General features: G+C 42.6%; 1 protein-coding gene across 2 annotated transcripts; it reads right to left on the bottom strand.

Annotated features, from left to right (window-relative positions):
• Positions 1-1,286: 1,286 nt before the first annotated feature.
• On the bottom strand, positions 1,287-25,670 carry tent4a (terminal nucleotidyltransferase 4A). 2 transcript variants are annotated; one of them, XM_069176402.1, is made up of 13 exons: positions 24,600-25,670; positions 20,314-20,437; positions 14,600-14,646; positions 14,352-14,472; positions 12,482-12,589; positions 10,604-10,732; positions 9,952-10,165; positions 8,687-8,813; positions 8,496-8,599; positions 7,565-7,761; positions 6,629-6,787; positions 6,411-6,464; positions 1,287-4,846 (listed from the first exon to the last, which is right to left on the bottom strand). In XM_069176402.1, exons 1-13 carry the CDS (start codon positions 25,433-25,435, stop codon positions 4,688-4,690), a joined length of 2,379 nt encoding a protein of 792 aa, XP_069032503.1. In that variant the 5' UTR covers positions 25,436-25,670; the 3' UTR covers positions 1,287-4,687. The 2 variants fall into 2 exon arrangements, with proteins under 2 accessions (XP_069032503.1, XP_069032502.1); XM_069176401.1 differs by having other exon boundaries at positions 6,291-6,464.
• Positions 25,671-26,678: the final 1,008 nt, after the last annotated feature.

Here is a 26,678-nt window from a genome sequence, read left to right on the forward strand (position 1 = left end):
ACTTTTCTTCTTATTGGAGTTTTGTCACTATAAGAGCACTCGGACTCCTTTGAGAAACCTTCCTCATCTCCTCTTCTTTTTCCAGTCATCCTTGTCTTTGTTGTTCAGCCTCTCTGTGGTTTTGAACACTAATCTTTATGTTTCACCATCCCGCACAGGAAGCTGCTTTACAATTCATACGTTCTTATGTTTTGACCTTTTTCATCTTCAAGCAGAGTTATAAGTCAAATCCTTTAAATCTTCCTCTGCAGTTCAGCTTTGAGAGGTCATATCAGTACAGCTAAGCAACGTGGATCAGGATGGTCACATAGATTCCTGTGCAAGTATTTCAGGTTTGGCTGGACTGATTCCCATCTATCTCGAGATGTACCAAAGGCAGCTTCACAGACAGTACACCTAATCCAGAACAAAACCGCACACATACAAACACTTGATATCCACTGAAGGCCCGGTAGGACTGAATGTGAAGCTTGTGGACAAAGTCTGGCAACATGTTAACACCTCTAAATTTGGTTTCAGGGTTAAAGCGTCCTGAAGACACCAGGGAGCCCAGCAATGTCGAGCCTCCCTGTGTTTGAGAGGTTCAACAAACAGCGGTACATGTGCACCCTCCAGTGTTGATGAGAAGAATCACATGTTGACGTGAAGCTCAGAGCCCCACATATAAACCCTCAGAAACAACACCAGGCACCATGGACATTCATATTTAGAAACAAATAAGCTGGTGTAAAAAATATACAGCAAGTTAAAGCGGCATCGTTTTTTTTTTTTTTTTTTTTTTTTTTTTAACAAAGGGTCAAATAAATGTGTAATATTAAATGGGTCACTCATAGTAAGCAAAAATGATATTCAACTCTTGTTTAGCTCATTGTTTTGGTTTGCAGGTCGCACCTAACTGTTTTAATAGTTTCACTACTCTCATCTGTGTCACTTTAAGACACAGCAAGCAGCTGTTAAAAATTTTTTTTTTTTTTTTTTTTTTTTAAATAAAGCTCTATAACTTCTACACACTACTTCCCCCAAACTCAAAAATCAGACAAAGTTAACAGCGAGTTTGGAGTTTGGAGACCAAAACAGAGCTTGAAGAATGATTATTGGATTTTACAGAGTGGCCATAAAATGACTCCACATGAATGTTAATGTTGTTCCCTGTTGGCTGAAAGCAGTAACAGTTTCTCCACAGCAACTTTGTATTACGAGAATAAACACGTACTTGTTAAACACTAATTAATGCAACATTAAGTGTGCATTTGATCTCACTGTCACTTCAAAGAACACACGCTGACTGGCAGTTTTAAAATGTTTATTAAAAAATAAAATAGAAAAAAATATATTTACATAAAAATGTCAAAAAAAGAAAAAAAAAAAAAAAAAAAAAAAAGCTGAGCCGTGTTTCCCTCTGGCCACTGGTAGCTTGGTGTCCATTTCGAGGGCCACATGCTCACATGAATCAGCCAGGACAAAGAAGGGCTGCCGTCTTTCTCCAAACAGCAGCCGCCAGTTTAAAGTTCCTCATTGTGTTGCAATGGGGGCGGTAATATTACATTGCATCTACATATACATGTGGAGGCCGAGATCTCAGCGGTCCGAGTCACTCTCCTTGCTCCCTTTTTCCTGCTCACTTTTCCACCGGTCTGAAGAAGTGAGGACAATGTGGCAGAGCACAGCCGAGACTCAGTGGAGCCCACCACCACCGATTGAAAGTAAACATGGAGACGTAGCTGCGCTGGACCGCTGAGATGCACAGAGATTTTAAATCCATACAGACTGCTGCATGTCAGTCTTTGCTGTAAAGATGCGGGCAACTCTAACCCAGCCAGTAACACTCCCGGACCAATTTCAGGTTGTTGTCTCATCAGTGCTGGTTCTGATCTCTAAAAGCAGACATTGCTGGCAGGGTTGCAGTTTGAAAGGGTTACACAGGCTTTATAACTACATCCACCTGATTTTCCAATTCATATCAGGCTAAGATTACATGTAACTGAGTATTTAATGCGCCATCCTGATCACCTCCCCCTAAGGATGGAAAAGAATTATTCACAGGGAATAATAGGGTGAACGTGTACGATAGTATGGCTGAACACATCGTCAGTCAAAGGTGTCTGATTTTCTTTTGGTCAAATCAATTGATGTGAAAGGAGTTTCTGAGCTGGAATTGATAATTAGCCCATAACCTGCTTCGCCTGTGAGCCATCGATCAAAACAGAAACCCATCCTCTGTGACTAAATGGATGCCAGGGTGCAGTTTTTTACTCATGGGTCAGAGTTGCTGCGGTTTAGTGAAGTAAAAAAAAAAAAAACGAGAAAAAAGAAAAAGCGTAACAGTAATGATGGGCGTCTCAGTAAAAAGTCGAGAATTGTCGGTGGACACTTTGGCCCCTTTTGTGAAGCGCGCCTGCAGAGTGCCAGTCGCTCTCTGGGCGCACTTGTTCATGAACGATCGGGCGTTTTGATTAAAAACCTGCGGTGGCAAAGTCATAAGTCTCAATACGTTTCACTATGTCACACACACTACACAGACCCAGACCCAACCATTGACATTAAAATCCCCCCAAATCCTTACATGTGACTGATCGATGTAGAAAACTAGACTTTGAAACATATCGGGTGGCCTTCATACAAATACAAGGGGCTCGGAGGGGGACGGGGGGGGTCAGGGTTCACACGAGTTGGCTCGAGAGTCTGACGGTCAGTAACGTCACTCCGGTCCAACAAGCAGTGTTCGCCAATGGAGAAATAAACCCTAAACGGAAAATACAAGAGTTGACACAATAATTAGAATAATCCACTTGCATAGTAATAACACCAGCATGTGTCGTGTTCTGGGCGAGTCACAGCCATTCGACAGTCCTGTCTGATGAGTGTGTGTATTTGTGTGACACGGTGCGCTCGCGAGGAACATCGTACACACACTCCAAGTTAACACAAAGAAAGGCATTGCAAACAATTAGCGGAAGTACCTGGCAATCAAATATACACAAGATTCCTGAATGGAATCAAAATATAGTTCCCTTTCACTTAGGGTCCTTGGTTTGGAAACACCCTCCCTCCCCCCCTCACAGACACACTCACACCCTCCCTCCTTCTCCTTTGTCCAGGACCACAAAAGGAGAAAGAAGCCTTATCGCTGAGCATCATAGTGTTGGTCTGCACTGATTTACAGCTGTGGGCAAAAGCTGACTTCTGCCCTGGGATCAGATTTACACAACCGAGCCCCTCGTCTCCACGGAGTGCATCGTTCTCTAACCTGGAGTCGGTGGCTTTCTGCCCTCTTACCCTAATCTTGATCTTCAAAATTCAAGTCACATAAGCTGTTGCCTTGTTTTTGTTGTTGTTTTTTTTGGGGCCCCGACCCTCCTATGACACGTAATATAAAAAGACAAGCACACACACACACACAAAAAAAAAGAAAAACACGAGCATATACGTTCAACAGAACGAGCTCTCGAGCCAAAAATCCTGCACTGTGTGGGCGCTTTTCTTTTAGAAAGGAACCTCCAGTGGATAGAAAGATGGCCGAGACGAAACGAGCCAGCCGCTGCCAGCCTTCCCCTGACTGACAAAATATGGCAACAGCACATTCCCATAAGGAACACACGCATACAGAGATATACACATACACACAATCTCCAGGTGGCACTGCTGAAGTCTACCATCTCCCCTCACGTCTCAGAATATCCCAGGGTGCAATTCTCATCCCTCCACTTCGCTCCAGCGTGTCTGGGACTAACTGGACCGAGGGACAAAACTTCCACGGAGGGAATTTCCTGTTGACCTCGCCCATTTTCACGAGACACGCAAAGAAAGATGGAAGGAGCATCAAGATACTTGCTGCTAATCGCTTTCTGCTACCGCATTTAAAAGAGGGGAGAGAGGGAGAGAGGAAGAGGAAGAGGAGGAGGAGGAAGGGCCTTTAAACTGGGGTCCATTGCAACCTGATGACACACAGGTTTACACACACGCACGTATACAGAACCACCAACTGAGATGCTGCTTGGGGAAAGGTCTCGTAAACAAAATTTAAAACTCTACAAAAATAAAATAACAGTATAAAATGCCTTTACATTTACACACACACAAAATTAAATAAGCATTTACTTTCCTTTCAAAAAGAAAAAAAGAACATTATTGCACAAAATGAAAACGGGTTGTTCTTAAGTGGATAAAATGTAAAAAAAAAAAAGTAAAAAAAAAAAAAAAAAAAGTAACAAAAAAAAGTTAAAAAAAAAAAAAAAAAAAATGTAACAGTGAACCACAGGCAGCTTGGCTGCAAGGGTCGACACGAGGTCAAGTGAACTTGGCAATGTCATCAGCACCAAGTCCAACAAAATAGCAACAAACCTGAAACGGATGAGGAAAACAATACTGAAAGTAACATAATACTGAGCTGTAAAAAAAAAAAAAAAAAAAAAAATTAAGAAGCGCGAACAGAAGTCATGCAGAAATGGAAAGGTACAGAGAGCAGGAGGAAGATGGAGAGCTGTCGTTCCACGTCGCGGCAGCTCCGGAGTGAAAACTGCTGGTCTCTGGTCCTCTGTCTGCCTGTCCGTCCTCCTTCAAGACGGACGAAGAGCCAGGGATGGCAGCCAGAGAGGAGGGAGGGGGGGGAGGAGTTTTTTTTTTTTTTTTTTTTTTTTTTTTTTTTTTTTTTTTTTGGGGGGGGGGGGGGGGGGGGGGAGGCGGGGTTCTATCTGCTGAGGCTAACCGGCAGGTTGTCCCTCTTTCTGCGTCGCCACGTGTTGCGGTGGTACTGTGTGTGCGTGTGCGTGTGTCCGCGGTTAGCCAGCACAGCGTTGTTGACCAGCGGCGGGTTGTGGAAACCCTTCACGTTGAACTTGGCTCCATTCTGAGGACGGAGAGAAAACAAACGTTGGGAAATTATGGTTTTTACTGATGATGCAATAAAAAGGATATCCCAAACTTTTCAGAGGGTGTACCGAACCAAGCATCACTTTCCTACTGCAGCTGCCAACTATTTATTTTTCTTTCATAGATTAATATTCACCAGTTTAACCACGTTAATAGCCCAAACAATGGCATCTATTCGGCAGCTCAACTCAAACTCCTCTTCAGCATTTAAAAGATTGGTCGGACCGGTCACTTTACCAACGACTATTCTTTGGGCTTTTGTCGCCATTTCAAAATTGCACTCATTTTGCTCTTTAAAATCAACGACAAGAGGAATCTGACTGCGTCAAACTAACATGAGCGTTATGCCGTCAGACGTGACGTCCTACATGGCTAAGCACAGGCCGATGAGTTAATGTGATCTGCATAATAACTGTTGTTTGTAGGAAAATGAGTTCAATTTGGGTTTTTTTTTTTGTACTTGGGCCAGTTGCAAACTGTTAGGCCTTTCAGCAAAGCTCTTGCGTACCACCAACGGTCCCCGTACCACAGGTTGTCTTGGTCACAGAACGATAAACCCTGCAGATTGACATCTAGACTCCGAGTCCTCTGTGTGTTTAAACACTGTCGACAAGGCGATCCGGTAAAAATGCTGAACCTGTTGCAACGCACTGCATTACCCAATCAAATCCATGCAAGTGTACGTTGTCGGTGTGACACAATATAATGTGGGGAGATGACAGACGTTGATCTGAAAAAATGCTAATGTGTTTATCTAACTGTTTATAGGAATACTTTGAAAATGAATGTCCACTTTCGTTCTTGTTGACATTTAGATGAGGTTTGATATCACACGTGTCTCTACAATTAATATGAAGCTAAAGCAAGCAGCTTAGCATGAAGGTTTGAAATGGGGAAGCAGCTAGCCTGGCTCCCAAAGGAAAGTGGAAAAAACGCAAAGAAATATAAAGGGCATATCTTGTTTGTTTAATCTGTAAATAAAAAAATTAATAAAAAAAAGTTGTGGCACTTAACTTCTCAAGAAAGTCTACAAGAAAACTAAGAAGTGCATTCAACAAAATACTGAACTTCTCTTTTAAGGAGCTAATAGGCAGTAAAAACTACAAGTCAATTCCCTGTTTCTGTGGCAGTTCGTGTCATTCGCCTGAGCAACAGCTGCAGTGATTGTGTTATCGTTTACTGGTCATTTATAGTTTAAAAATGGCAATTGGATTTTATTTTATTTTTTAATGTAACCTGTGACACAACCAGTCCTGAAGTGAGCAATAGAGAGGAAAGAGGGTGTGAACACAGAAAGAAGCACATCAGACACTTGACAGCGAGTGACGCCGGCTGAGGAGAGACAGACACCATGAGACCGTGTGTGAGACAAGCTTGTCCTGACAGTGCATGTGAGTGTGTTTGTGGCATCCGGCGCCTACCTTGTGTGTGTGGCTGGAGTGGGGGCTGAGCGGAGGCTGGGGGCTGGAAGGGGCAGGGGCATGAGCATGGGCTGGGGGGGGCATGTGGAAGAAGGGGGGGAGCCCGGTGTCTATACACACCTGTCTGCCAGGTATGGAGTGCATTGCTAGACCACCGGGCAGTGAGACGCGAGCCTAGGAGACAGAAGAGATGACGGTTAATTACCCTCAAACTGACGGCAAAACATCCTAATATATAATAATAATAATAATAATAATAATAATAATAATAACTACCGCATTTGTAATCATTACAAAATTGTCCCTGTTCTTATTTTCTACGTTACTGAGCGCCTTACCTGTGAACCTGGATGCAGGAGCAGATGGTGTCCTCCCATGCCGGGCTTGCCGGTGCACAAGTTGAGGCCTGGCGGCAAAGCGAGGCCGAGGGGCGGGAAAGACGGGTAGGCTGGCAGGGTCGGGGGAGGGAGGGGACACGGCAGCGTTGAATCAGAGTCCTGGCAGATCAGTGAGGAGGATGGTTGTGAGCGTCATTAAATGGATTATTATACTGCATGTTCTCATCTGAATGCTGGAGGATAATTAGATGCAGATTGAGTGTTGTGATGCATGTGGTCACACCGGGTGAGTGGCAGCGTTCCTCCATTATGTTTAATGTCAACGGCATAATCACAAGAAATTATAGTTGCCACGCGTTATTTACAGATATAAACTGACAGGTCTGCAGCAGGTTGCGTTGGATATCGTTCTGCTTGAGATACAGAGTGAGGGACGGGGTACGGTCCTTCAGCTGAATGTCAGATCTGGAATATAGCGGTTATGTGGTTAGGGTCTTTGTCATTAGGTCAGTGGTTCTCTGAGGGTGGGGGCCATTTTGAGTGGGTCATGGATGTGTGCGTGAAAAAAGAAGAAAAAAAGTATAAACTTTTATTTTGAAGTCTACAGAATTTTTGCTGCTGCGCTTTTATTTTGAAGGACATACGTTTCCCATAACACAGAGTGCTTTTTTTTAGCACATGAAGGTAATGTGTATTGCTCCACTAGTTTTTGTGAAACAAATTCCAAAACTTTGGGTCGTGACTTAACAACTAAGGGAATATGTGAGTCCTGAGGTTAGACCAGCTGAGAACCACTGCGTTGTGCTGATGAGATACTCTGAAAGATTTTTTTTCCCACACCTGAGCTAGCGTGCACTGACAAATCAGAACGTTGTCACGGCTCACTGACGGTGTGCGTCGTTCGCTCATCCTGCCCACATATATGTGTTTTCTTACGTTGTCAGATCCAGACAGCGAGGACACCGACGAGGCCGACGAGTGCTGCTGTGGGCTGGAGATGGACATGGGAGAGTCTGCACTGGGGGGCGACACCGAGTCCCTTTGCTGCTCTTCTGACCCGACGACACCGACGCCGCCGCCGCCACCCAGCACGCAGGGCTCCTGCTCTGACACCGGCTCCTTGGGAGGGGACACTGGAGAAACACAATGAGTGGTAAGGACGGATGGACTTACTCTCCTCGCTTTAAAGAATGGATTCTTATGTTTATTCATTCGTTTACTATTTTCATTGTCTTGATGCACAGTTAATCTGATTTTAAGAAGGCATTTTCCATGAAACTCCTCATATATCTTCTCTTGAACTTGAGACATTAAAAGGTCCCATATTGTAGAAGTTGAGGTTTGCTCTTTTGATTTTAAAGCCGGTGTTATGTCGCTCAGTGCTTGAAGAAATGTACACAGCCATTGTATTTAGCAACTGTACCATTTGGACAAGCTGTTTGGGCTACATACATTTTTGATGTCACAACTACACACTCATGTCATATGTCTGCCCTCGTCACGGCCAACTTTTGGAAGAAAACACCCAAGCGGTCATTGCATCGTGGAAACAACAAGCGACAAGACTGAAGAAAACCTGTCATTGCCCTGGGTGTGTGTCACTCGGAAGATTCAGCCAATCAGGAGAGAATCACTGATATAAATGCCTCTTAAAGACACAGACACAAAACAGCCTGTTCTGGGAAGAGCTTAAGAAAGGAGATGTAAAATTACACTGAGATGTTTTTGTTGGTACGTAAATCCACAGAAATATATTCTCATGGATATAAAGACTACAAACTAAAAAATATGAAAAGTGTAAAATATGGGATCTTAATATCAATGGGACAATCAAATTGACTGCAAATTAAAAACTGATGATTTGTACCCCTGTTGTCCGTTCGTGTCAAATCCCTGCCGCCCCACTTCTTAATGATCCATTCCCTGTAGTCGATCACTTCCTGGGTCAACCTGATGATCCTCCCCAATGTGCTGCAGGGACGACAGACAAGTGTGTTAAAAGGAGCCCGACGTCCATCCAGGGAATCCACGGTGCTTTTGAATAGATTGAATTCGAACCTTTCGCAGTCTTTGTTGGGATAGGACCGTGCTAGCGGCGTCACGGCGTGACTCAGGACAATGTAGGCGTAGTCAAACACCTGCTTGACGTGCACGGCACCATAGGAACCCCTCCCCACATCATTTCCTACATTAAAAAAGTCAAACTCAGTAATTAGTTACAGTATGTGTGAAATTAAACCACAGCTTTTTGTAGACATGCCCCTGGTTGTGTTATTGCTTGCTTCCATCACATGCAGAATAGGTACGTTGACATCGTAGCTTATCGTTTAACATTCCACCATACAGGCAAATAAGTTGGAGTCTGTCGTATATGAATGCACATGTGCCAAACTTAAGTGTGGAGCTTAAAGCCACAACAGTATGTGTCATTTTCATGTGATTGTAGTCTCTTTAAAAATACTGTGATTTCCTGTTTTATTGATTACACAGAACAATAAATCAATGCAGGTGAAAACTGGTGCAGTGTTTGCTTTAAATATGTCCACCTGCTGCCTGCCACGTGCCATTCTCGACACCACCACCAGACGGTGCCAAAATACATTTTACAAACAAATATTTTTCAATTAAAAAAAGTCTAACATCTGTCATGATTTCTAGTTAAGCCGCTTTAAACTTACTGAAGTAAATTGAATCCTTTTCTTTAGAATAATTACTTTTTGAATAAAATATGCTGTTTAAAATGTATATTTGGTAACTTTTCCACAATAAAATGTCTAAAAATGACTGGACGTATATTATATACTTTGCTCGTTGTGTGTACTTACAGTAGTAATGTTTCCAACAATGTTTAAACCCAGATAAATCCATAATTTGAATCAAGGTAATGGTCTGTTTCATTAAGCCACCTGTCAGGGGCGTCATATCCACTTACTTCCAGGGAAACACTGGAAAGACGGGCTCTCACCAGCTACAGGAGCTAATGGTTGGGTTTCCACGGTGCCGTGTTGGTAATTGACTGAGCTTTGCCTCCAACACAGCAAATAAACTACATTAATACCGTTATCACAGCAGTGACAGATCGAGAGGCAGAGAGACATGCCATCACAAATTACAAAACTAAAGACTGAGTTTCTCCAATGATCCCACACTACTTCACAACATCATCAAACTCCATCTTTTGCTATTGTTTTGATTAAAGAGACTTCTGAATGCCAGAAATTACATACTGTACACTTAAAGAGGTATTTCTTCTTGGATAACATATGTATAAAATAAATATAATTTCCATTGACTGTAAAGCGCTAGAAATGAGTAAAACACACCTGGCAGAAGCGGGTCTTCTATGCAGAGCATGGATGGCCTGTATCCGTTCGTCATGGCCTTCATGATCTCCTCTTTGGCTATGTATGCGCCGCCATTTTTGATACGAATCCCTGTGTTCACGTAGTTGAAATGGCGGCCGTACAACTCAAAGAACTCGATCAGCAGCACCCCCAAGTTCTCACTGGGGTTTCTGGCATCAATACGAGGATGGAGCTGAAGGGAAAGGACAGGAAGACTGAATTAGTATGTTTTTGTTTTTTTTACATTATTATTTGGCATCTCGCCTGTAGTAGAAAGGAGCAGTAGAGACAGACAGGAAATGTAGGGAAATAGAGCAGAGAAATGATGTGTAGTGAAGTCTGGTTGGGAATAAAACCAGGCCTATGTGGTTTGCACCCTAGCCACTCAGATATTGGGTCACCCTGGATTATTATTTATTAAAATACAAGCTACAGTCAAGATTATAATTCATTTTGTTTAACGTCACCACCGATGTTTATGAATGCTCCTTAATTCCACTATTAATATTGTTATTGCTGCTACTATTAGTAGCACTTTCTTGCTAATAAACTACCTCTGCTATTATGTATTATGAAAAGCAGCACTACTCCAACGTGGCGTCCTCTGCTGTTGTGGGTTGTGTTACTGTACCTGCAGGAAGCTGATGACCATGAGGATGAGGCTGTAAGAGCTGATTCCCCCGGTGAAGACTTCGTTCAGATCTCTCTGCAGCAGAAACTGCTTCAGCACAAAGATCAGGTAAGGCAGCACTGGATACTTCTGAAAGTAGACAGACGTAGAATGAGAATGGCTCATTCAGTCAAACTTTGGATTAAGTGGAAAGAAGAGAGGGGAACAGGACTGAATCTTAAAAGGAGAGAGTCGATGGAAAAATGACTCAGGCTCCAGTCGTATAAGTCACTGAGGAGAACTGGGGGTTTCTGATGAGATATATGGAGTTCAGTGAGTTAGAGATGGGACGATAATAAAAGTGAAGAGAGGAAATCAACTCGGCTTGATTCAATTCAGTGTCTGAAGATTTGATTCCATAAATTTGAGCCAATTCAATTCTGTAAACTGTGATTTGATTCAGCAGCTATAACCATTAAATACACATAATGCGTGTTCATGAAAATAATATTGCTGTAGATTGTGTGTCAGCCTCTGGTTAGAGGATTTACCAGAACTACCGGCACCTTCAGTTGCAGATTGTTGGAAAAAATGTGTTGCTTGAGGTAGTTTTACACATCAGTCATGTTGCACAATCATCGCACGCTATTAGATCGAGCTGTCAGATTTTCCCCCGGTCGGCCCCGAGAGCCAGTTTGGTTCTAGGAACCAAAAAACTGCTGCTGATCCGGTGACCAAGTGACGCGGGGTGTAGGGGTGCAACAGGTCAAACAGATGAGTCTAGACTGCTCCGATTAAGGATTTGAGTAAGTCAGGTTTTTAAACAATGCAATGTATAAATTGTCACAGCCCCGACATGAATACTCTAATTTGCTGCCAACTGGGCCAGACTTTCTAAAAAGGTGTCAATATGAGGTGCCTGAGAAACCCCAGCGGGGCCTGCGAATGGGAATTACAAATATGCTCATTTTCCAATTGAAAAAGCAGCAGAACCTCCTGCAGTGCGCGCGCGCGCGCGCGCACGCACGCGTGTGTGTGTGTGTGTGTGTGTGTGTGTGTCAGTGAAGCAGCAGGGATTGGTCGACTTATCAAATATGCTTTTGAGAAGAGAGAGATTAAGACTGGCGTGCACGCTGCTCCAGCTGCCTGCATGGGAAGCCGACATGTGAGAATGAACTTTGAGGCGACCTCTCAATGACAAGATTGCACTGGAGTGCATCACACCCTCCGCTTTAACAACATCTACCATCGCTGGATTGATTCTGACTGCGGTTGTCAACAGCAGGCTTTCCAGCTGTGACATGTATTCCTTGAGAATCAGAGTACAAACATCCAACAACAACAAAGTACCAAAGCCAAAAAAACTGGACGGCTTGCTGGAGCGCCAGCACCTGGAATTCCTCATCTGCATTAGCTACTTAAAAACCGTGACTAAAGCAGGCAGAGATCCACCTTCAGCAGGAATCCTGTCAGAGCCACGGGGTAAAATTTACCTCAACTGAGCACATTTGGCAACAAGATCTCCGGCGAAAACACAGACTCCGGTCTAGTTAAGTGGAGATTATACTGAGCGAGGCTGCTGGGGTGTGTTCCAGCTTCACTTTGGAAATGAGACGGGCCAGATTGAAGTGAAGTGTAATGTTTTAAAGTGCGTGCTCGCCTGATTCACAGAGGGAATTTCCAAAGTTCTGAATTTAGACCCCACTGTAGAAATGGTAATTATGTGACTCCTTTTTTTTTTTACATTTGAATATGTCTACATGACTTTTTCCTGCTTTCTTCCTCCATCTAGTCCGTGTAATGTGGCCTGATTTCATTTAGTTATTAGTTTAGTGTTATTTGTTGCCTCCTGATCTGATTTAACAATTCAAATGTCGTGAGACCTGAAACGTTCCTCACCTTTACGTAGTCTTTGATGAAGCTTGCCGCCTTGACTCCCGTCTCAACGTTAAAACTGATGTCCACCTTCACCTCCGTCTCCTGGTCTGTCAGCTTGATGATTGGCACCTGAAAGACAACAAGTCAAATGTATCAGCAAACCAGCACAGTCAAGCCATTGTGTACAAACATACCCGCAGGGCTGAAATCAAAGAAATAAAGAGCATCTGTCTCAAATGACAGGTTGTTGTTTTTTTTAGAAGGAATATCTAATCCAAAAATTAAAAGGCAGTCATTAACTACTTATTATGGTGTCAGTCAAGAAGGCAGTGGAGCTTGCCGTGGTTTCGCCTGGTTGTGTGCTGAGCCCACAGGACCATTAAAAAAAACAACCACTGTGGGACTGCAGCTATAAACCGTTCCACCAAAGGAGGTGCACACGTTACACCGAGCTGTGGAACGATGGTTTAACTTTGACACAATGATGGGAAGTAATGGTAGAATTGAACGGAGCCAAATGAGCCTCTTTTCCACAGCTGGTACTGGCTCGGTACCAGGTACTTGTCCCACCGTAGACAGTAACCGCTCAATGCTGTGTCATTATGACAGCCGGTTTTGGCAGTTGCCAATAATCGAGAAGTCCAGTGAGTTCAAAAAGAAAAAAAAAAATTGCAGTCGTTATAGTACCTTGGCCAGTTAACAATGTTTTATGTAGGACATCCTGTGTCGCCACCTAGTGACACAGTGATTGTGACAATTCTCTCTGACCAATCAGCATCCGGTGTTTTCACATCTCTTTTTGTCTCAGCCCAGCTCACTGAGAACCTCGGCGGAAGAACCAGAGCCTGACTATGTTCAATCTCTTCGCTGCCCGATATTGGTTCATCACAGATATATCGGTATGGGCTTCTTTAAAAAAAAATTAAAAAAAAAAAAAAAAAAAAAAAAATTACAGAGCAAAATGAAGAAAAAGACACTTGCTGTAAATTTGAACTGCTTTTATATATGTATAGTTATTTATAATGATCAAATATCTAGAGAAGTTTACCGTTTCAGTGCAATGATATTACTGAGGACAATAAATTGTCAAATACCCTACCTCCATTGCATATTACAAGTTGTTACAGGTGTCATAAGTGTTTGATAACCACATTTGAGGGATCATTGCAAAACATATCGGCTGAGGATATCAGTCGATATATCAACATAAGAAATCGGCCCCAAAAATCCAGCATCAGCCAGGCTCTACCAGGCGCCATCCAAAACAACAAAAGCAAGTGGAGCCGAGCCGGTGAAAAAGAGGCTTAAGTGGAGTATCACTGCTCTCAGCTGATGAGATGGTAACAAGTTCACATTTTGGTTGAACTAGAGCTGACGGAGTAAACACTTCACATCACAGCTGCAGCCAATAAACAGCAAACTGTTAATCAAGAAAGATCAAGTTCACCACAACTGGTAAAATGTGCCACCTATCAAGCAAACAGACGGAGGACACTAATTGAGTTTCTTGGGTGAGCGCTCGTCCTCTTGTTTCTTCTCGACAGTCAAAGCTTTACATTTCTAACTGACCATTTGAAACCCAGAGGAACTTTTCTAGGAATGTGAAAAGTGTAGCCACATTTTGATTTAGCCGAGTCTATTCCAGGTCTCCTCTTGGCTTCCATTTACTGGTGTTGCAATATTTAATTACTTACTGTGAGGAATAAAGACTTGGATGACTGACAATTAACTATGAAACAATTCTACAACACAAATCATTAAATCATGCACAGGTAACAGTCAATTAGTACTTTAATAATGCAAATCAGTTTGGACACAGTGTGAACATAGCATGACGCATGTCTGCATAGCTACAAGAGTTGAGCGACATGTCCTGGTTGCTTCTACTCACTGTGGCCTTGTCCAGCACTTTAATAGAGAAAGGTTCTGCCACATTATGCTTGCGAAGAGCTTGTTCAAGCTCCTGCAGCGGGGGACGGTCCCACTTCCCAAACACCACCAGGTCAATGTCACTGAGGGTTAAAAAAAAAAAAAAAAAAAAAGGAGGTAAGACCAGTTAATTATTGTCCAGAAAAACACATCAGGAATTAAACTGATTCTTTGTTTAAGTTTTCTTTCATTAGAAATTCTCAGTCTCACCTGGTTGGGAGGTACAGCCCCGTGCTGAAGCTGCCGAATATTTGGACCTGAAAAACAATGTGGAGGAAATGTGAAAACAATCACTAAAGTAACAGCAGTTCAACTGTTGACCACAAACACAGTTGAGCTCGTTTGTGGTGACGATATATATATCCAGTTCAAATGTTTGCAAACTACTAGGAACGAGGTATTTCCGGGTTCTAATACAGAGAGAGTAAACACTGCCAAGTTGAGTACGCTGCCAAATTGACTATACAATAGCTGAGAAAAAAAAAAGAAGCTGTGCTTCGAGGGGCTGCGAGCGAAAGCTCTCCAAAAGGAAGCAGAGTGGAGTTCTTTCCTTTTCCGTCTGGTAAATGAGACAAGGCAATAGCACAAGGACATACCAGGATTAATAGGTTGAAATGAAAGGGGAGGCTGGTACAAATCAGAGACTTGATCCATTTACCTGACAATGTGGCTCACGGTGGAAGTGGGGGAAGACTGGCAGCCAACAAATCACTGCTGCGCGTGTTTTACATGATTAATTAATGAAAGGGGCATTACATCTACCCTACTGTAACTACATTACATCTACCCTACTGTAACGACATTACATCTACCCTACTGTAACGACATTACATCTGCCCTACTGTAACGACATTACATCTGCCCTACTGTAACTACATTACATCTGCCTTATTGTAACTACATTACATCTACCCTACTGCAACTACATTACATCTGCCCTACTGTAACGACATTATATCTGCCTTTTTGTAACTACATTACATCTGCCTTATTGTAACTACATTACATCTACCTTACTGTAACTACATTACATCTGCTTTACTGTAACTACATTACATCTGCCTTATTGTAACTACATTACATCTACCCTACTGTAACGACATTACATCTGCCCTACTGTAACGACATTACATCTGCCTTATTGTAACTACATTACATCTGCCCTACTGTAACTACATTACATCTGCCCTACTGTAACGACATTACATCTGCCTTATTGTAACGACATTACATCTGCCCTACTGTAACTACATTACATCTACCCTACTGTAACTACATTACATCTACCCTACTGTAACTACATTACATCTACCCTACTGTAACTACATTACATCTGCCTTATTGTAACTACATTACATCTACCCTACTGTAACGACATTACATCTGCCTTATTGTAACGACATTACATCTGCCCTACTGTAACGACATTACATCTGCCTTACTGTAACTACATTACATCTACCCTACTGTAACTACATTACATCTGCTTTACTGTAACTACATTACATCTGCCCTACTGTAACTACATTACATCTGCCTTACTGTAACTACATTACATCTACCCTACTGTAACTACATTACATCTACCCTACTGTAACTACATTACATCTACCCTACTGTAACTACATTACATCTGCTTTACTGTAACTACATTACATCTGCCTTATTGTAACTACATTACATCTACCCTACTGTAACTACATTACATCTACCCTACTGTAACTACATTACATCTACCCTACTGTAACTACATTACATCTGCCTTATTGTAACTACATTACATCTACCCTACTGTAACGACATTACATCTGCCTTATTGTAACGACATTACATCTGCCCTACTGTAACGACATTACATCTGCCTTACTGTAACTACATTACATCTACCCTACTGTAACTACATTACGTCTGCTTTACTGTAACTACATTACATCTGCCCTACTGTAACTACATTACATCTACCCTACTGTAACTACATTACATCTGCTTTACTGTAACTACATTACATCTGCCCTACTGTAACGACATTACATCTGCTTTACTGTAACTACATTACATCTGCCCTACTGTAACGACATTACATCTGCTTTACTGTAACTACATTACATCTGCCCTACTGTAACTACATTACATCTGCTTTACTGTAACTACATTACATCTGCCTTACTGTAACTACATTACATCTGCTTTACTGTAACTACATTACATCTGCCCTACTGTAACGACATTACATCTGCCTTATTGTAACTACATTACATCTGCTCTACTGTAACTACATTACATCTACCCTACTGTAACTACATTACATCTGCTTTACTGTAACTACATTACATCTGCCCTACTGTAACTACATTACATCTGCCTTATTGTAACTACATTACATCTGCTCTACTGTAACTACATTACATCTACCCTACTGTAACTACATTACATCTGCCCTACTGTAATGACATTACATCTGCCTTATTGTAACTACATTACATCTGCTTTACTGTAACTACATTACATCTGCCTTATTGTAACTACATTACATCTACCCTACTGTAACGACATTACATCTGCCTTATTGTAACTACATTACATCTGCTCTACTGTAACTACATTACATCTGCCCTACTGTAACTACATTACATCTGCCTTATTGTAACTACATTACATCTGCTCTACTGTAACTACATTACATCTGCTCTACTGTAACTACATTACATGTACCCTACTGTAACTACATTACATCTGCTTTACTGTAACTACATCACATCTGCCCTACTGTAACGACATTACATCTGCCCTACTGTAACGACATTACATCTGCTTTACTGTAACTACATTACATCTGCCCTACTGTAACTACATTACATCTACCCTACTGTAACGACATTACATCTGCTTTACTGTAACGACATTACATCTGCCCTACTGTAACGACATTACATCTGCTTTACTGTAACTACATTACATCTGCCCTACTGTAACTACATTACATCTACCCTACTGTAACGACATTACATCTGCCCTACTGTAACTACATTACATCTGCCCTACTGTAACGACATTACATCTGCTTTACTGTAACGACATTACATCTGCCCTACTGTAACGACATTACATCTGCTTTACTGTAACGACATTACATCTGCTCTACTGTAACTACATTACATCTGCCCTACTGTAACGACATTACATCTGCTTTACTGTAACGACATTACATCTACCCTACTGTAACGACATTACATCTGCCCTACTGTAACGACATTACATCTGCCCTACTGTAACGACATTACATCTGCTTTACTGTAACTACATTACATCTACCCTACTGTAACGACATTACATCTGCCCTACTGTAACGACATTACATCTGCCCTACTGTAACGACATTACATCTGCTTTACTGTAACTACATTACATCTACCCTACTGTAACTACATTACATCTGCCCTACTGTAACGACATTACATCTGCTTTACTGTAACGACATTACATCTGCCCTACTGTAACTACATTACATCTACCCTACTGTAACTACATTACATCTGCCCTACTGTAACGACATTACATCTGCTTTACTGTAACGACATTACATCTGCCCTACTGTAACTACATTACATCTGCCCTACTGTAACTACATTACATCTACCCTACTGTAACGACATTACATCTGCCCTACTGTAACGACATTACATCTGCTTTACTGTAACTACATTACATCTGCTTTACTGTAACGACATTACATCTGCCCTACTGTAACTACATTACATCTGCCCTACTGTAACTACATTACATCTACCCTACTGTAACGACATTACATCTGCTTTACTGTAACTACATTACATCTGCCCTACTGTAACGACATTACATCTGCCCTACTGTAACGACATTACATCTGCTTTACTGTAACGACATTACATCTGCCCTACTGTAACTACATTACATCTGCCCTACTGTAACGACATTACATCTGCCCTACTGTAACGACATTACATCTGCTTTACTGTAACTACATTACATCTGCCCTACTGTAACTACATTACATCTACCCTACTGTAACGACATTACATCTGCTTTACTGTAACGACATTACATCTGCCCTACTGTAACTACATTACATCTACCCTACTGTAACTACATTACATCTGCCCTACTGTAACGACATTACATCTGCTTTACTGTAACGACATTACATCTGCCCTACTGTAACTACATTACATCTGCCCTACTGTAACTACATTACATCTACCCTACTGTAACGACATTACATCTGCCCTACTGTAACGACATTACATCTGCTTTACTGTAACTACATTACATCTGCCCTACTGTAACGACATTACATCTGCCCTACTGTAACTACATTACATCTACCCTACTGTAACGACATTACATCTGCCCTACTGTAACGACATTACATCTGCTTTACTGTAACTACATTACATCTGCCCTACTGTAACGACATTACATCTGCCCTACTGTAACGACATTACATCTGCTTTACTGTAACGACATTACATCTGCCCTACTGTAACTACATTACATCTACCCTACTGTAACGACATTACATCTGCCCTACTGTAACGACATTACATCTGCTTTACTGTAACTACATTACATCTGCCCTACTGTAACTACATTACATCTACCCTACTGTAACTACATTACATCTGCTTTACTGTAACGACATTACATCTGCTCTACTGTAACTACATTACATCTGCTTTACTGTAACGACATTACATCTGCTCTACTGTAACGACATTACATCTACCCTACCGCGCTTGCACTTTTCTCAATCTGCTGCACGATCCCCCAGCAGCGTGTCTGAACATATGAAGAGCACGTACTTCTAAACATAAAGGAGCACTGTTACTGCTTTCAATGCGATTCTTTCTCGCTGCGATCATTCCTCCTACAGGAGCTACAATCAGCACCAGAACAGGGCTCTTTCTGGATTTGGCACACAAACATGAAGAGTTGCTTCTTAAATGTGGAACGCTGTGACACATTTTTCATTCATTGCCAAGAAGTTGACAGGAAGATCAATGCCACTCTCATATCCGTCACGTAATTTAAAGCTACAGTTAGGAGTCTGTTAGCTTATCTTAGCCTAGCATAAAGGAAAGAAATAGCTCGCCAAACAAAAACAAAGGTGTGTATTTTACAGGAGGTGTCGTGTCATGTGCCAAACTACTTCTTGGATCGGTACGCTAGTTTTCTAGGGTCACGTTGTCGCTGTGAGGTTGCCAGACAATTAAGTCATAGCTCCTGGCCAAGACATTTTCAAGCCCAAAACTCACTGTAAAAGAGAAACTTGGTGCGTTTACACTCCGGTCGGTCGTTGCTTGGATTAAGCAGATGAGATAAAATATGTTAAATTTGTGAACTTTAAATTTTCTGTCAGATTTCTATATCTTTGGACAGTCCTCATGCTATGCTAAGCTAAGCTAATGGCTGCAGGCTCTAGCTTGAATTTTTCCCTGCTGATATGATATGTTATATTGACCGTCCACCTCTCTCTTAAGAGAAGGAAAAAGTAAATTTTCAAACATGTTAAACTATCCCTTAAATGAATAAAATATCACTTGAAGACTAAATGTAACCAGGATTAAATACGAGTAAAGTGTTCAGATGAACGAACTGGATTTTTTTTTCACCACCTATCATGTCCATATGAACTCATGGAAAGAGGAGAACAATACAATAAGTTGGCGTTATCTCCTACAAACACTGCTTCACCTTTAAAAGAAAAGTGTTGTCAAAACGTGGTATCTCAACAAAGATTTACGAGTCATCTGACATCATCGTTTGTCTTTGTGCCAATAATTCCTCCTCCAGGACTAAACTGTGATTTAAGAGTCTGCTCTCTCAGATATTAAGTTCCTGAAGTGGGGGAGGGTCCAAATGAACAGAGGCATGTATGTGGATCTTACATCTGCAGTGGGCCAGAGCTCCTTGATGATCATCTCTATCCGGTTCACCACCTCCTTCCTCATGGCCGCCTCCTCCGGCCGAGGAGACATGAAGTTGTAGAAGTCCATCACCTCTTCGTGGAGCCTGTGCAGGAAAAGGAGGACGACAAGCGAGCATTATTTTCACCACACTGACACTTCTACTGCAAACCAAATAATATGAAACATGGACTAAAACAATGAACTGTAAATCATCTGAAGTCTGTCCTCTGTTCTGGAGCATTTCACACTGCAACCTGCAAATGTATTTTCACCGAACAACCTGATGATTATTTCTAGTGATACCTACGAAGGATTTGGCGCACGTAAGCCAACAAATTACATGGCATGTTCTAATGGAAATGCAATGCAATGTTTTCTTTTAGTTTCTTTTACTGAACAGCCAGATTACCTAACAAAAACAAACCCAAGAAGCATTCCATCACACTGGACGGCCGACGTTGTACTTAAACGGATCCTGTAACAACCGGACATAACTAATCCACATTAAATACCGTTTCTTATTAGCTGCTCTACATGTCCTGATCGGATCCTGAGGTTTAGTTTCGGGCATATTTTCATCAAATGTCCTTTATTCTTTCCAGTACCTCTACCTGCCAGTGGTGCAGCCCTGCTCTGCTTCTCCACTGCTCACCTTTCACTGCATATGAGCGGGTGAAGTGAGAAATTATTTTGTCACGCAGGTCACCGCCTCTGTTTCCGACACCTTGGTTGGCAAAACTCACAAAGCTCCGACAGAAACAACTGCTTTATCTCCGTCCTCTCTTTTCTCATCAGCAGAGCTCAAAATTTCAGGAAGCGGCTTTCTCATTTCAGTCCGTGATAAATGTCGCTGGTGGCAGATCGTACTTTAGCTGTCGTCAATGAACCTAAACTCAATGAGGGACTCTCTGCAGTCTGAACTCTGCCAAAGACTGTTGACAAAAGTATGACTGGAACACGACTGCTGTAGTTACAGAAACCCTCCTGGTTTTACGGTGATGTACTTTTCTGTATTCGATTGCGTTACGTCAAATTCAGGTAGAAGCCAACAAATACTACATTTGTGGGGCTGGTGCCAATAACAACATTAGTGTCTAAAAAAGAAATAGGTTATTGATATTCAATAGATAAAAACTATATATACAGAAATACAAACACATTTTTCCAGTGATCCCTCAAATATTTTTGACACACGGATATATAATGCAGGCAGGACGGTTTACAGACTATTGCCCACACTGAAACAGTAACATTCACTGGAATCAATAATTATTAATAACTATTTAAAAAAGAAGTAGATAAGTAAAACAATTTCTATTTTACTCCAATGATCTTTTTCTGCGTTATGTTCTGTAAAAAAGTTTACATGTCACATGTACAGTGATACTGATATCACAGGCGAATATTGGCCAATTAAACTTGCTGGTTGAAAAACCAGTCGGGCTCCAGTTTCAGGAAGCACATTATCTGAGATAAACTTTCATAGTTATTACAGCAATAATTTCACTTAATTTTATACAAGAGTATTCTCTTTTCTGTATTCTGATCATGTAGCTCATAGAAAAAAATGGTGTGTCAAATTTAGAAGTCTACAGCTGCTAATTCACTTTGTCAGATAGATATTTATTCAGACCTTCTGTAATTATACAGTAAGTATCAGCTTTGATTTAAGGATTCCCAAAACCAAATGGACTCGGCTCAGGCCCAAAAAAACAACAACCTCTAGATCAGGTCATGCTTTATAACTGTAAAGTCTGAATATCCATAAATCCTTTTTGGAATCACAACTGTATGAAATCAAAACCAAACTATTCTTTTCTTTTAGGATCACTACTTCTCTCATCTTGATTGGGCCCTATGCATAACTATATCCAAGCCCTTAACCTTTAGCCCCAAAATAAGCCTGAATTAAGGGGGTCCGAGTGCGGAGGAGGAAGACTGCAGAATTCTTCTCGTCTTCAGCGAAAACATTTGGTTCATGTGAAGCCACGAGTACAACAACACACACCTGAAGTTTTGAGCAGAGTGTGAAAAGAGGGTTTACCAAAACACTGAGGGACACACGACCCCGAGTAGCCCTGACAAGTCCCGAAGCTTCTCGTTGATATGTTTTTTATGTTCAACAGCGGAGAGGCACAAAGCCTAACGTAAAGATTTTTGACCAGTCAAATGCCTTCGAACAGTGGACGTCTGTTCAACCCTGTGGCCATTCATTTTTCTAGGAATGCATGCCATGTTGTCTGTGTGAAATACAGAATAGGGGGACTGTCACAATCAATTACCAGAGTCCTGGAGGAAATGCAGGCAGCCCGTGTGCCCACTCCTTGGTCAAAACTCTGCCAGCTAACTGGTCGGACCGGGGCGTATCCGTGCCCATAGTCCACCGGTGACAGAGAGCAGGGTTATTGTTGGGCACTCCACAGTCAAAATAAGAACTGCTGCCGCAGCCATCCCTGACAAATTAGCTTAAATTCAAACATTTCAAACTCTTCCTGACAACTTTGGGGCCCAGTATTAAAGAAAGCAATCACTTTACAGTATTTTACGCATTCGCAGTTTTACACTCACCCAAACCCAATCTCCCGATTATCACGATGTCCTACCAAGGGTAAGGACACGGTTATTGGTATTGTATTTTTTTTTGTGTAAATTGAAGCGCAGCTCTCTCCGCATGTGGGACTTCAAAAGGCACCCTGAAGGCAAACCAATGCACAACTAGCGAGTGCACAAGCCAAAACTTGCATCAGAAAAATTGCAGAACCACAAATACCCAGATAAATGAAACATGTTATTAATTCACCCTTTGCAGGACAAAACAATAATGAATCATTTACATTTCCAGTTAACTTAAGATTTAGGGGCATTGAGGGAACTTGGCATCCAGCATGTGGAACTGCTTTCATGACAAACACTGATTCATTGTACAGAAAATTCCCAGATGGGTGCTAGCAGCCATTACAAATATCACAAGTTCTCGCAACACCTTTGGAAGCTCTTTGGTCATTTGTTTTGTATAAGTTCTTCTGTCACTGCAAAATGATCACAGTTAAATATATAAACTAAAATTACACCAAAGTTGTAAGTGGCACACATCCACACAACCCTTACTATCCATTCATTTAGAGCAAAAACAAACGTGAGGTTTAAATGCGAAAACATACACTCCAGTCAATCTATCTATAGGACTTCAGTGCATTAAGACCCACCCCTGCATGTTATGTCATACTGACGGAGAGCTCCAGAAGGACTAACCAGGAAAAAGAAACTGAACTGTGACTGCGTGCAGGAGGACTTGAGTATAAGGGCCAGTTACTCAGGGCTGATTACAATGGAGGAAACGAGATGCAGATAACTCCACCGACCGAAAAGGTTTCACTTCAGTCTCACTATGGTGTAATGGCATGCAGAAAATAATCTCGTTTCCATTTAAAGTTTTAGCAGACTGTAAAACGAACGGATTACTTTTCTGACGAGCCATGAAACACACGAGGAGCCTCCTGTGTGAATGAACGGTCCAGTCAGGCCCACTTTCACACATTACACCAGACAACTTTAGTCCAACCCCGTTCACTGAAACGGTTCGTCTTTATTATCGCTTATTCTATCGAGAGTTCATTTCTAATCCCGTTTAGGTTTACTTAACTAGGGGGGGGGGGGGGGGGGACTTTCGTAACACCGTTTTTTTAAATGACAGGTTTCGTAACTTTCACGTGAAGCCTGCAGGGGAAGGACCGTTAGCTCAGTGAGCTGCGGGCTCCTCGGTCCGGCTAACAAAGGGGACGACATGTAAAAAAAAAAGGGCACATCCGGTCAAAACCTTCTCAATAAACTACCCACAGAAACGACGCCGCTCCGCGACGAGTTCGCATTAACATGCAACTCCTCATAATATACGTTGTTGTTGTTGTTGTTGTTGTTTTAATCGTAATTCTCAACAGTTTATTCAGACTTTTGCGTTGCTCGTTTAACGGCTCAGTTTAAAACTTCAAAAAGGACCAAATCACGGCACTTCCGGTCTCGTTGCGTCCGTCTGCCGCTGCCTTTACGTCGCTACCTAACGGTAGCAATTCAGCTAACCACCCTTAAAATAAAATAAAATAAAATAAAATGTCCACTCCAATCACTGTACCGGGTGTACCGTCACATTGGTACTATATCATCTAACGCTTTGAAATCACAGCAGCCAAAAAAAACAAACACCAACCAGACGTTGGTTCGCGTCCATGTTTCGAGCCCTGAAGCAGCGCTGCTGTGGACGGACTCACCCGACGACCCCCGGGCTGTACTTCCTCGTCTTCCAGGGCGTCCAAGTGCTCGCGTAATTGCCATTAGTGTAGTTTGAAAGCAAGTAATTCATCCCATAAGTGCTGGCCTTGTTGTCACTTTTCCTCCGGCCCGGGTGGTGGGTGTGTGTGTGGTTCACAGGTACGGAGGGGTGCACCTGGTGACGCTTCACGCAGATCTGCTGTAGGTGGAAAGCCGGGCGCTCCTGCAGGTGACGGTGCTGCTGGTGGTGGTGCTGCTGCTGCTGCTGGTGGTGGTGGTGGTGGTGGTAAAGGTTGACGTTATTGTCCAAGAGCAGATTGGCACCCCCGACGTTTTTATTAATGTTCCCCGTGTTGTTGCCGTCCGTAGTCCTCTCGAGCGAGCAGCCGGTGGGGGGACAGTTTGTCCCGGAGGAGACGCATCCCGTCTTCTGGGGCAGGGTTTGTCCCTCGCCCGGTTCGGCGACGTTCGCCGCGGCGAAGGAGTTGTGTACGTTCCCGTTGGACAGCGCTGTCCCCGGCGAGGACATCGCGGTGCCGCCGCCGCCGCCGTGCGCGGTGCCGTTCACGATGCCGCGATGGCCGCTGCCGTTGCTCCGGCTGGCCGTAACGTTACCGTTGTTGCCGCAGATGCTCTTGCTCGCTGCCACCGCGGTCGCCACATTTTTTAAAACATCCAGCGCGGTGTAGTTCACGCACTGGTTGTGGTTCTGGTTGTGGAGCCGCTGCTGAGCGGAGAGCGTCCGGGCTCCCTGAGAGGTCTCCCAGACGTGCATCCATAAGGCGTTCGCAGGTCCTTTCTGTTCGGGCTGAATCCAGGCGACCCTCGGATCCATTCAACTTCTCTCTCCGGTTTAAAAACCTCCCCCCCCCCCAAGTACAAGTATCGGGACTAACACCTTAGCGAGCCCGTTGTGAATCCGCGCGCCGCGCCCTGGACTTTTCACGGGTCGCTACGCTGCTCGAGGTTCCGAAAAGAGACGTGTTTAAACATTAATCCGAAACAGGACCATTGATAAAGTGGGTCCCCTTTACACCGCTAGCTGGGGGGGAAAAAAAATGCTAGCCGAGTCCTACGGGAATTCAATATGGCGAATTCACTTCAAATCCATGCGCATGCGCTCTACCAGGGGTTTCTTAAACGATGACTGCGCCCCCATCCGCCCACTCCTTCATCACTCCTGTAAGACTGAACTCCTCGGCCGGCCGGCTGGCTGATGAATTGCACAGAATAAATATTTGAATTTTTACTTGATAATTATAATATGTATTGTATTTAATTGAGCAACAACTGAAGTAAACGGTTAAACGGTCAATAGAAAACAAGGGGGCCGGGATCTGGGGCTCTTGAAGCAGGGCATGGGAACCCAGAGGTCCTTTTGCACTTGGCTTCTCTGTCATCACCAGTGGGTGGGGGAACGGGTGGGTGGGTTCACAGGGGATCCCCCATCAATACGAAGATGGACAGTGGCTGGATCTTGCAGGACTTACAAATAACTGTAAATATATAACTGCAGATAGCTATCTTAAATTTAAATAAAATTATGTTATACAGTCTATGTATATATGCAAATATGTGAAGTTTGGGGCCAGTATGTTTTGTTTTTTTCTGTGGGCATGGATCCACAGCTTAATGTGCCTCTTTTCAGCAAAGCTCTGACAGGAAATGTAAACATTTCAAACCGTTGAAAGAGAGAAAATAGAGCAATTTAACTATTCGGTAAAAACACAATTAACATAAACATTAGATGGAGACCATTGTGTCCGCTGGCATCTGAAATAATGCTCGGGGCCATAATCACAACCTCTGGCACTTGAAATTCTGCTCACATACCTACAACCAGCAGAAACCTCTCAGTGCAGTCCACACATAGGTAAAAAACAAACAACAACAAAAAAACACCTATGTTTTTTTTTTTTTTTTTTTTTTTTTACTGTTTAAGCGTAAATGGAGCTCCTTCCTTTTCTGTTTATTATTTTAGATGTAGCCCCTGAATCCAAATGCTCATTTTCAAGCGGCATTACACAGCAGGTGGTGTTGATCATTCCTTACTCTGTAAGCTGCCCAGTCTCAGAAAC

The sequence above is a fragment of the Embiotoca jacksoni genome, unplaced genomic scaffold, assembly GCF_022577435.1.
Source record: "Embiotoca jacksoni isolate LCO1_2020_lvr unplaced genomic scaffold, fEmbJac1.0.p SCAF_7, whole genome shotgun sequence".
Classification (NCBI taxonomy): Eukaryota; Metazoa; Chordata; class Actinopteri; family Embiotocidae; genus Embiotoca; species Embiotoca jacksoni.

Excerpts from the sequence above, each read along its gene's own strand:
- tent4a (XM_069176401.1), bottom strand. The coding sequence starts at position 25,435 with ATGGATCCGAGGGTCGCCTGGATTCAGCCCGAACAGAAAGGACCTGCG. Across the intron at positions 14,473-14,599 it reads GGGCTGTACCTCCCAACCAG|TGACATTGACCTGGTGGTGT; the intron begins GTGAGACTGAGA and ends TTTAACCCTCAG. Across the intron at positions 8,600-8,686 it reads CCCAACAAAGACTGCGAAAG|CACATTGGGGAGGATCATCA; the intron begins GTTCGAATTCAA and ends TCGTCCCTGCAG.